The sequence below is a fragment of the Dreissena polymorpha genome, chromosome 14 (assembly GCF_020536995.1).
Source record: "Dreissena polymorpha isolate Duluth1 chromosome 14, UMN_Dpol_1.0, whole genome shotgun sequence".
In the NCBI taxonomy this organism is placed as follows: Eukaryota; Metazoa; Mollusca; class Bivalvia; order Myida; family Dreissenidae; genus Dreissena; species Dreissena polymorpha.
Genome location: NC_068368.1, coordinates 37,895,426 through 37,907,925, shown reverse-complemented (window position 1 = coordinate 37,907,925; position 12,500 = coordinate 37,895,426). Strand labels below are relative to the sequence as shown.

The window sequence follows — 12,500 nt, the reverse complement described above, 5'->3', positions numbered from 1 at the left end:
ATCTTTGGATATGAGCTGGTCAATAATCTAGACTATCTTTTTTGATTGCCTAAGTCAGTATGTAAGTTAATACGAGGTCTAAGAATAAAAAAATACAAACATGTATGACATGTTGGACGTCAAGCTGTCATTAACATGTTTGATTGTATTTTACAGATGTCATTTTCATGTCATATGGTTTCATTTACTACTATGTTCTACTTTGTTATTATAAACATCACTTACGGGGATAATAATGTAATTATGTCATTGCTATGAATAACTGCCCCTTAAACACAGCGTTTCAGAAAAAAACACTTAAGCGTGGCGCTGCCCACAGTCCACATCAAATTGCTGACTGAACTTCATTTACATATGAGTCGTGTTCTGAGAAAACTGGGCATAATGCACGTGCGTAAAGTGTCATCCCAGATTAGCATGTGCAGTCCGCACAGGCTAATCTGGGACGACCCTTTCCGCCTTAATTGGATTTATGCTAAGAAGAGACTTCATTTTAACGAAAAATGTCATAAAAGCAGAAAGTGTCGTCCCTGATTAGCCTATGCGGACTGCACATGCTAATCTGGGACGACACATAACGCACATGCATTCTGCCCAGTTTTTACAGAACACGACCTATATAAAGGATTGGGACACAATCATGGGCGGCTTTCAAAGAACACACGCGGTCTTCATAGCAGGAAGAAAACCCGAATTTTCGGAAGGACGTATGAAGTGAAACACCATTGGGCACAATCCATACGACATTAATCACTATGTATTTTAATAAGATGGTGCAACGTTTGATGTTTGTGCATATCGAACCTGAAGATTAAGTATGTTTCTTCAGCATCATATTACTATCATGGTATTCTGCAATAGTTAACACCGTTTAAGAATTGAACCCACGTGAAGATATTCATGTCCCGGGAGAAAGTATGACAATAAATTATACAACAATAACGCTCTCGCCATTCTCGATGTCAGCTTCAGCAGCCAGATAATTGGCGCCAAAGCAGAGTGCGCATAGATCGCATCTGAAGTATTTCTCCAGCACTTTAGTACCTTCATCAAAGACACGAGCCTTGTTATCACTGTACCCGTCCGTTCGACGATGCATATGACGAAAACTAAGACGACAACTGGCCATCAGCATCAGCGTCGTATTTCAAAAGTTTGAACCGTAATCAGTACCTAATGACGAGTAGACTTCTTGGTGAACATTTTCACATCTCATTGATGGCGATTTTATAGGAACAATATTATGAGTAGACTGTTTGATAAAAATTGTGAACTAAAATCTTTTTATCATCGGTAGAATTTATTTGTTTATGCAGTCATCTGTTTGTGTTGATTGTATGTGTTTGTATTTTGTCTATCTAATTATGTTTTCTACAGCCGTTAGCATATTAGTTATATCAATGATATTCAGACCTTACCTGTTCAGTACTAAGGTTCTTATATCATAAAATAAAAATGTTCCTTGAGCAAGGACGGAGTGTATAACGTAGTCACACAAATAAAGATCACATATTACAATGCATCATATGTCATTTAATACATTCATACTTCACACCAACAAGACGAGAGAACAGATGTTTGCCACTTCCAATTTTACTAATTAGTATCTCACAACCAGCGGATATAATTGCAGAATCTGTCTTGAATTACATGTACAGTTCATGTAGAGTTAACAGGAATTAACTCTTATTTGCTGTTTGTAATCAACTGCCCCGGCTTAACGTAATAAAAATAAATCACATTTTGGTTAATCCATAAGGTAAGTGAAATAATTGAAACGGAAATTGAAATGGACTTAATTTTTTAATGTATTTATTGTGAATAACGCTATATGTCTTTAATATGACGAATAGCGTACAGGGTGCTTTCGTGATGCATGTAAGTATGCAATCACTATATGTATGTACAATATAGCGCTCTGATGGTGAACATATACTAAATAAATATTTATCGACTGTTAACGAATTTGCTTTATTGAAATCTTTGCTATTGCAGGAGTTGTTGCCCTCGAATGCTTCAACTGCCCGTCTGCACTCAAGGCCGACTCCTGTTCAACAAGACAACTATGCGCACAAGGAGAGGTAAGCATACTGTTTCAGTTATCAAATTAGACATACTACTACCAGTACTTGTTGGAAAAGTATGATGTTCCGCATGTTACACCGGATTCAACCCTCAAAGTTTTCTGAATTGACAGTTTGAAAGCTTTGAACCAATCTTTAAAATGTTTTGTGTTGTATGACCGAATGTATTTTCCTATTTTATATAAGCAATCTGTCACTTGCCTTAAATCAAGGACTTTGGAACGCCCGTCTCCCCCCTGGTGATATATCTGGAGTTTCAACTCCCTGTATTAAAAAAATATGAGTCGTGCTCTGGTAAAAGGGGTTTTAATGAATGAGCGTAAAGTGTCGTCCCAGATTAGCCTGTGCAGTCCGCACAGGCTAATCAGGAATGACACTTTCCGTTTGTATGATATTTTTCGTTTCAAGAACGTCTCTTTAGCAAAAAGCAAAGTGTTACGGAAAGTGTCGTCTCTGATTAACCTGTGCAGTCTGCAGTGACACTTTACACACATGCATTAAACCCCTTTGTCACAGAGCACGGATCATATAATCATGACGTGTTTTTTTTTTATCAAATAACGTCCTGTTTTCGATTTAACGATAGTGTAAAAACTTAGATATCGCGATACACAATTAAATATTTAATACGATGTTTTGATCGTTTATACTGTTGTTAACCATCGTAATGAAAATCGAAAGCATCATGTTTGCAAAGTCTTGACAAAGTACATAACTTGACGTATAAGAATAAAACAGGTAATACTTCTACTAAATATACTTACCATTTTATATTGGTACACAAGATTGAAAGGTAGGTACTGAACATTCAATTAAGCTGTTCATGGGTTCCGCAGTTTAACGGATGAAAACAATAGTTCCCCGACAGCTTTCTGTTCCTTTATGCATTTATGTTCATATTCAAATTTGACAAGATAATTGTTATGTAGTTATACATTCGACAAATATCTGCTTCTTTTTTCGTGTTCAATATCAAAATTACTCCATGGATGATGTTCACTTAGACGTCCCATACCTATAACAGATTTATTGTCACCTTGCAACCTGATTTAAAAACATAAAAATAGCGTCTCAAAAAAGTTGCCCTACTCCGTTTAAGAATCTCTTTTTGAAATATTTTTTCAAATCCTGAACAGAAAGTGTCCCTTAAAATAAGAGATCAGTCCATCGAAATACAAAACATCTTTTACATTTCGATGTATTGAACTTTGATTAACAAGGACCAGCAAGACATCTTTATTAGAATTCATCTGCATTTGAAAATATTTCTAAACTTTTGTAAACTTTGTAGTGGTGTGCTTTCAGATTTGTATGTTGCATCTAGGGCAACACGGCCAGACGAAAGATTGTATGTAAACTTTGTAGTGTTATGCTTTCAGATTTGTATGTTGCGTCTAGGGTAACACGGCCAGAAGAAAGATTCTATGTTAACTTTGTAGTGTTGTGCTTTCAGATTTGTATGTTGCGTCTAGGGCAACACGGCCAGACGAAAAATTCTATGTAAACTGTGTAGTGTTGTGCTTTCAGATTTGTATGTTGCATCTAGGGCAACACGGCCAGACGAAAATTCTATGTAAATTTTGTAGTGTTGTGCTTTCTGATTTGAATGTTGCGTCGAGAGCAACACGGCCAGACGAAAGATTCTATGTAAACTTTGTAGTGTTGTGCTTTCAGATTTGTATGTTGCGTCTAGGGCAACACGGCCAGACGAAAAATTCTATGTAAACTGTGTAGTGTTGTGGTTTCAGATTTGTATGTTGCATCTAGGGCAACACGGCCAGACGAAAGATTCTATGTAAACTTTGTAGTGTTGTGCTTTCAGATTTGAATGTTGCGTCTAGAGCTACACGGCCAGACGAAAGGTTCTATATAAACTTTGCAGTGTTGTGCTTTCAGATTTGTATGTTGCGTCTAGGGCAACACGGCCAGACGAAAGATTCTATGTAAACTTTGTAGTGCTGTGCTTTCAGATTTATATATTACGTCTAGGGCAACACGGCCAGACGAAAGATTCTATGTAAACTTTGTAGTGTTGTGCTTTCAGATTTGTATGTTGCGTCTAGGGCAACACGGCCAGACGAAAGATTTGTATTGGGAAACCATGTGCTATGATAAAAAGGTAAGGGAAAGCGATTGCCACTGACATCAAACGTGTATCAAAATTATGACTTTACTGACCGTTGACTGAAAGGTAATAAACTACAAAGTATAGTGACTGTCTTCAACAACAACAATAATAATAATAATAATAATAATAATAATAATAATAATAATAATAATAATAATAATAATAATAATAAACAAACGTTTCCTCCCCGGAACCTCCAGAAAAGGCTTTTTCGCTAAACCTATAGAAGCAAAAACGTGTTCGTTTGAGTATGAAAATGACATTGTTAACGCCTGGTCACTACAAAATAATTTAATGCTCAATCAATGTTTCGTTGCGATTTTACACTCATGTACCACTTCAGTATATTTTACATTAAAGCTGCACATACGCATTAACCATTTGTAAATAATACACAATCTGACGGGTGTCTAATTCTTATTCCTTTTCCCATACCAGTTCTAACGGAAGCCTTCACAATAACGAAAACAATCTTGTCCAAGCAACAACAGCAACAATAAAAAGAGTGAAGAATAACAAAATGTTTTCATACGTTGCAAACAAATTATTTGTCGAAAAGGCATTTAAATCGTGTATAGTTGATTCAGGTTCTACCAGCATAGAATATTAGTATGAGCATTTTGTGCACTCTAAAAAAGATTTCAGTAGTTAATTACATTATTTATCAAGTGGCAACCTTTGCTTGTTTGTCAAATGTCACATTACATTTTATCAGCTATCACAATTACGACTAAGAAACATGCATCACATGTACTAATTTTAGGTCGACAATGTAATTTGCACAACAATATTCACTACTTAGAACTAATTACACGTGAGAGTAAAGTTTTGATAAATAAAACAAAAACATTGGGTACATGTATTATACATGTATTCATTCGCACTGTTATGAATTGGTGAATGAGGTAATCACAAGCACTTTTCATGTTCACAATTCATCAGCCCGTACAAACATCAAGTCGTTTATATCAATATCGAAGCTGGGATGGCAGACGCGAATATACCAGCATGAGATATGATTATTAGCTACGTATTCCCTGAGCAGCCATCTAAAGTCAGCGCCAGAATTTCGCCTTCCAGACAATAATTACTGACGCACGGTTAACTAGTCAATAATTATGAAATATCTTCATATGCCGACTTTGCTCATTAGCTTTGAATTAACAAATGTGGAACTGTTTTAGCCTCGTTTAACGATAACACGACGATTTTAGGATATGAAAGACACACTTATTAAATGTTTATGCATGTGTCATCTATATATTATTTACCCTATTTAAAAAGAACATATACTTCGTATTGACTAAGTGAAACTAGCATCATCATCAGCATCATCATCATCATCATCATCATCATCAGCATCAGCATCATCATCATCATCAGCATCATCATCATCATCATCATCATCATCATCATCATCATCATCATCATCATCATCATCATCATCATCATCATCATCATCATCATCATCATCATCATCATCATCATCATCATCATCACCACCATCATCATCATCATCATCTACCACTTTTACTACTTTACTACTACTTATTATTATTATTATTACTATTATTATATTTGAGGTTTTTAAAGTTTCGTTATAATATTGCAAAAAACAAAAATTTCTTAAAATTTACTCACCATTTAAATGCCGGAATATAAAGACATAACCAAAATGACATATTGACTTTTCTTCTTTATCTGGTAGACATGTCTGGACGAGATATCTACAAACGGGATGATCGTATCAGGAGGAAGGAAACGCTTTTCAGACTCGAAGTTTATCGGTAACTTGATGACCATGTTGTTGTTTTTTTTGTGTTTTTTTTTTAAACTTTGTGTTGTACGCGGTTTTACTTGTTTTTATAATCAGGATAAGTAACACGCGCTGACACTTAAGGGTTTGGATTTCTACTTACAAATACTCTGCATTCTCCCGTTTGTTTTAATCGTTGGAGTAAGCTTATGATATCCTTTATATACGAGACATACTTGCAATACGTAGAAACATAAGAGTCGCGTTCTAATAAAACTGGGTACAATGCATGTGCGTAAAGTGTCGTCCCAGATTAGCCTGTGCAGTCCGCACAGGCTTATTAGGGACGACACTTTCCTCCTTAATTATATTTTTGCTTAGAAAAAATCTTCATTTAAACGGAAAATGTCATAAACGCTTAAAGTGGCGTTCCTGGTTAGCCTTTGCAGACTGCACAGGCTAATCTGGGACGACACATTACGCACATGCAGTATGCCCAGTTTTCTCAGAACGCGACTCATATGATAACACGTATTCCCAGGCAGTGTATTACTTACAATTCATCGTTTCACATAATACAGTTAAATCCTAACTAGAAAAGATTCAATCTTACAATAAATATTATTATGACTCATGGTGTATCTATTTGCAAAAAGTTTTAGACAATAGATCTATTAATATGTATTCGAGTTTAACTTATATTGTAAGCTTATTGAATGTTTGGATCGCACCGACTAAGTGAAGATGTTTAATAAGTGGAGGTTACACGTTTTATATACAATGTATTTATGCTCTTTTGATCAATCTTATTTTGCGATATTTAAAGTGATGTAAGCAACAGCGTACCTATTGTGGAGACTATACTCTTAATCCACAAGAGTGTATTTAATAAAGGTTGCTGCGATCGCCACGCGTCTTCTGAACCCGAACATAATTTAGAAAACTTGTTTAAAATGTTGCTTAGATATTTTACTTATATAAACTATTATATTATTTGTGTTTTTTTCTACAAAAGGTGGCGTTTGTATAATGCAATGCTGCGACGAACCTCTATGCAATCGAGGATGCAATGAAACAGTAATGCAGGAGACGTGGCCTCCTACGTCAAACTATCCTACAACTGCGTCCAATCCATCTACAATTCAGCTGATAGTGCCAACAACCCCCGCCAACCCAGTTACCACGACAACCGTCAACGTCATCATACCAACTAAGCCAAGCGTAACCAACCCCCCTACTACGCCATTAGCACCTACAAAGCCACCGACTCTCACGCCGACCATCTCACCGTCTACCCTTGAAACAGCGACACCTACAACACAGACACCGGCCTATTCACCGTCTACCCTTCAAACAGGGACGCCCACAACACAGGCATCGACCTTCTCACCGTCTACCCTTGAAACAGCGACACCCTCAACACAGACACCGACTTTCTCACTGTCTACCCTCGAAACAGGGACGCCCACAACTATAGTAACCACGGTTACGACCTTGGTCCATAACACTTCGCACAGTTCTACTGATGGAACAACGCAAACGTTGTCAACACAAACTCACCAGTAAGAATTGATCGTGACGAACATTTTGTTATAATATGAGTCGTGTTCGAGAAAACTGGGCTTAATGCATGTGCAAAAAGTGTCGTCCCAGATAAGCCTGTGCAATCCGCACAGGCTAATCAGGGACGACACTTTCCGCTTTTATTACATTTTTCATTTAAATGAAGTCTCTTCTTAGTAAAAATCCAATTAAGGTCGAAAGTGTAGTCCCTGATTAGCCTGTGCGGATTGCACAGGCTTATCTGGGACGACACTTTACGCACATGCATTATGCCAAGTTTCTCAGAACGCGACTCTTTTGTACATCAATCAAATTTATGAGCATGCTGAATATGATCATTGAGTATGCTTCATATGTAAACGCTGTTAATTCTTGGTTTATCAGCACTTAACTTCATGGTCGTTTAGTTGTAATTTTTTTTCAACTTTATATTGAAACTTATGTCTTATCAAAACAGCTCAACCAATCAACAGACCACTGGAACCACGTCGCCAACTACAACAACATCAACAACGAAGACAACGACCACAACATCAACACCACCATCAGCAACAACAACATCACCAACAATATCAACAACTATACTAGCATCAACATCAACAACAGTAATACCAGCAACAACAACAATAACATCAGCAGCGACAACAACCAAAGGCACAACAACACAGCCGTTTACCGCATCTACCACGAAAACAACCGTAACACCACCGATGCTATCAACCACGGTGCAACACGTGTACATGAATCTTAGTACGTGTGTGCATATTTCATGCGATAACATACATTAAGTAATAAATAACACGCTTGTAATATTTTTCTGGAACTGTTGAATATAATTATGATACACTTAAAACGATATTATATATATTATAATTTATAAATAATATATGGAGTTTGCAGCCAAGCCATTTGTTATTTTTGAACTGTGAAAGTGTAAACATTTTTGTATGTTATTGGATAAATACTTAAAATGATTAGGTGGACACTTGCGGTTCACGACTTAAGCCATATCGTTTAGGCGGGTTTGAAGGGGGCTCAAACACTCCAACTCAAAAGAACGATCCAAAATGAGCCTTAACGACATCAAAGGTCACAATACAATAATAAGTCATACTTGTTGCCATTGTTTTTGTTTTTCAAGCAATATCTGTTTTTCTGGTGTGATTTCAAGTTGGCGAGTTTTATATCCGCAAAAACGTCAACATGAAATATCGGCACCCACGCAATATACCCTTCAGAACGACAAAAAGAGTGCCAATACGACATTTATGACCATTGGTCGCCCATTTTGTTATAATGTCATGTAACTTATGTTGGCGGCATTGTCACACGGAAACACGCCCGACAAAGGTTGCCAAAATCATCCACCATAGATCATATGGCCCCGTTGGTGCAAATATGTCCCATGTGCCATCTGATTTCAATGTAACATGGTACCTTTTTGCACCAAAAGGCGATATAACGACTAATTTTCTTACATATAAATCACTTAATTATGTTATTTGTTATGAATGTAAGACATGTTAAAATAATCTATTTTCCAGCATGTCCGCGAGGTCTCGAGTCATTCGATACGTCTTGTTACGCGTTTGTGAAGCATGAAATGCCATTTGACCAAGCTGTGGTAAATATGGTGTCCTTTTTAAATCAAAAAACGTTACACACTTCACAATTATTTTCCATGAATCATCCTATATTTGTTATGATGCTGAGATAATTTTAATTTTAATTAAAAGAAATCCAATTGTTTCTGTAGCGTTTATAAGCGAAATGATACTATGTTACAAAACACATATCAGTTTCTGTGTGTAAATGACAACATCGTTTACAAGAAAACAATCTGGACCGCAACGGCATAATCAAAAAACTTTTCCAACAGCATCAGAAGAGATAATAAAAAAAGCACCCAGTAACCAAGAAAAGTTTTAAAGAAAAAACTAAATTAAACCTTTACTTTTTCGTTTCCAATAATTCAAACAACATCGAAGAAAATAGGCTAAATTAGACATCATGATATGCTTTTTATTTCCTCCAGGACTATTGCATGCAGAGGGGCGCCTATTTGGTTCAAATGAATTCTCAGTCAGAAAATGCGTTCCTTGTCGAACATCTGAAACATACCCATGAAGGTATTATGATACAACGTGTGATTTGATGATAATGTTACTTTTAATTACTGTTAAATGCGAGTTAAACACATATATTTCTAAGTGTATTGTAAATAATGATGAACATTTAACGCAATTAATGAAGCACGTGCATTTGTATTCTTCCGTGCATGAATTGTGAAACTATTTTGCCTAATACAATAACGATGGTATAAAATAAAATGCGTTTCGCATGCGGATGGAAGTTGATAAATCAAATGATTTCCGTTTTTGGTTGTTAGAAGTTCCTTAACGAACACGGTTTGTTAATATTGAGTTAACACAGATCATATCCTGTGTAATTATAAGTTCGATACGTAGTACACAGCTTACTTCTGATTAAACTATTGTTATTGATGTAAAACATTGGCCTCACGTGGTTGTGGTAATGTTTAAAAAATGCTGAACATGCAGAGTCAATGGACTTGGTAAAGAACAAAAATAAACCTTCTTAGACGTGTCGCGAGGGAAACAAACTATTAAAGGGCGAACTGGTTAATCACAAGAAGTGGGCTCATATTCACCAACCCATTCTAGTCTTCAGATATGGAATACAAAAAACAATGTATGATTGAGATTATAACGATACACGCAGTGCGTCAGATATAAGTGCTTTGGTTATGCCATACAAAACTCGTATAGCTTCAATGGTGAACTTGATAAAACGGTTTTAGTTTATGTTAAATATGTTATAGATGTTCTAACCGTTTGGGCTGCTCAAATTATTATTATTATTATTATTATTATTATTATTATTATCATTATTATTATTATTATTATTATTATTATTATTATATAACAGATTTATGAATCGCCTTTTTATGTAATAATACACGCTCAAAGGCGCTGTACAATTAATGAATACATATCATAATCTTGTAAAAGCATAAAATATCCATAATATAGTAAAATCTATCTAAGCATATAGTAAAAAAAACTCGTTGCCCGGTAAAACAATAGAAATCAATAAAAATCGTCACATGAAACATAACTGTTATAAATGGGATTAAAAAAACACATTTGTGGACTATCCAAGCGCATTAGCAGTTTATCGCAACTGAAAGTGCCAATATTGATTTGACCAGTTTCCGTAGGCCTACACGAAATAGTAGGTATTTAATTATCTCTTCCCATCAGGACCTGTGTATACTGGCTGGGCATATCAGACTTCCAGGAGGGAGGGCCATTGGCAGTACGTTGGGACACTCAGAAGGAGGCAAGTGTCACAGACTGGGCCCCAAATGAGCCTGATGAACAAACACAATCTCGATGGAGAACAGTAAGCTTCACAATTATATTTAATTTGATATTTCGTTGTAAAAAGGGGCCCGCCAAGACATCCTCGCTTTTTGTTATATTATCTTCCCTTTTTGGTACGATTATTGCACAATTACTAGGCCAAAAGTTTACTAGTAATAAAAGTGTTTTCGTAATAGCTCCATATTTGTTTTCGCGCTGCTAGACTAGTTCAATAAAAGTAAAATTTATGAAACATTTAAGAAAATGGTCATTAAAAGGTTTACTACCAATAATTTTCAGACATATACCAGTCCTTTTAACCTCTTTTCAACCATTAATCGTTGATCCGCCGAAAGTGTCAACAACGGGACTACGTAAGTGCTATTCTAAGGATTTGCAGTATTTATTTGATCTTGTTAGAAGACAAAGATTATGTTTGGACTTCTGTTTTCAAGCGGACACGGCTGATTGTGCCGTGCTTTCCCGAATCTTAACTGGAAATGGCAGGATTCTGGCTGTTCTATATATGAGGTGGGGTCAACAATATGCGAACTGAGGTAAGCACTGTGATTTGTAAAGGGAAACAATCATAGACAGCGAATATCATCTCATGCCGTATTGCGACAATCATAGACAGCGAATATCATCTCATGCCGTATTGCGACAATCATAGACAGCGAATATCATCTCATGCCGTATTGCGACAATCATAGACAGCGAATATCATCTCATGCCGTATTGCGACAATCATAGACAGCGAATATCATCTCATGCCGTATTGCGACAATCATAGACAGCGAATATCATCTCATGCCGTATTGCGACAATCATAGACAGCGAATATCATCTCATGCCGTATTGCGAGAATCATAGACAGCGAATATCATCTCATGGCGTATTGCGACAATCATAGACAGCGTATATCATCTCATGCCGTATTGCGACAATCATAGACAGCGAATATCATCTCATGCCGTATTGCGACAATCATAGACAGCGAATATCATCTCATGCCGTATTGTGACAACACATGCACATGACAATTAATCCTATTATGCGTTTACGGGCGACCTAGGCTACACTTGTGGTAGGAATTGGGGTTATTAATTTATCTGTAAGTATTGATATCACTGTTACCAATCGATTAACAATTAACATATGAACATTAACTAACAAGAACAATGGAATGACAAGGATTTGCCATCATTTTCATTTTTCCCTTGTTCAAATATATATTCTTATAATGATAAATTCTTTGTGGAACTGTTTATTTGCTTGTCTATCTATGCATGGCATTTTTTACGTTTGTTTTTCAGAAACCCATCTCTTCCTTAGATCATGATGGAAAGTTCGCATTTTTGATGTAAAACAACAATACCTCATCGTGAATTTTGGCATTGCATGTTCGATTTAAATAATAAAGTTAAAACACACATGTGTCAATAAGAATAAGTCATCCTACAATTAAAAGAATTATTGCAATAAGTAATATGTTGTTGGGCACTTCATTTTAACCCTTTGCATGCTGGGAAATTTTTCGTCTGCTTAAATGTCGTTCTGCAGAATTTATAAAATTCGCATTT

The 12,500-nt window shown here is 36.1% G+C and overlaps 2 protein-coding genes across 12 annotated transcripts in view; both read left to right on the top strand.

Annotated features, from left to right (window-relative positions):
* LOC127857564 (uncharacterized) overlaps nucleotides 1–9,701 on the top strand; it is a 12,679-nt gene extending 2,978 nt beyond the window's left edge. Inside the window, exons 2-8 of the mRNA XM_052394019.1 lie at nucleotides 1,996–2,081; nucleotides 4,129–4,203; nucleotides 5,921–5,999; nucleotides 6,984–7,530; nucleotides 7,989–8,281; nucleotides 9,076–9,155; nucleotides 9,567–9,701. Coding sequence (XP_052249979.1) covers nucleotides 1,996–2,081; nucleotides 4,129–4,203; nucleotides 5,921–5,999; nucleotides 6,984–7,530; nucleotides 7,989–8,281; nucleotides 9,076–9,155; nucleotides 9,567–9,686 — 1,280 coding nt within the window. The 3' untranslated portion in view covers nucleotides 9,687–9,701. The remainder of the gene's footprint in view (nucleotides 1–1,995; nucleotides 2,082–4,128; nucleotides 4,204–5,920; nucleotides 6,000–6,983; nucleotides 7,531–7,988; nucleotides 8,282–9,075; nucleotides 9,156–9,566) is intronic.
* The window catches only part of LOC127857563 (uncharacterized), a 115,026-nt gene that overhangs the window by 20,461 nt on the left and 82,065 nt on the right, over nucleotides 1–12,500 (top strand). The window lies entirely within an intron of this gene.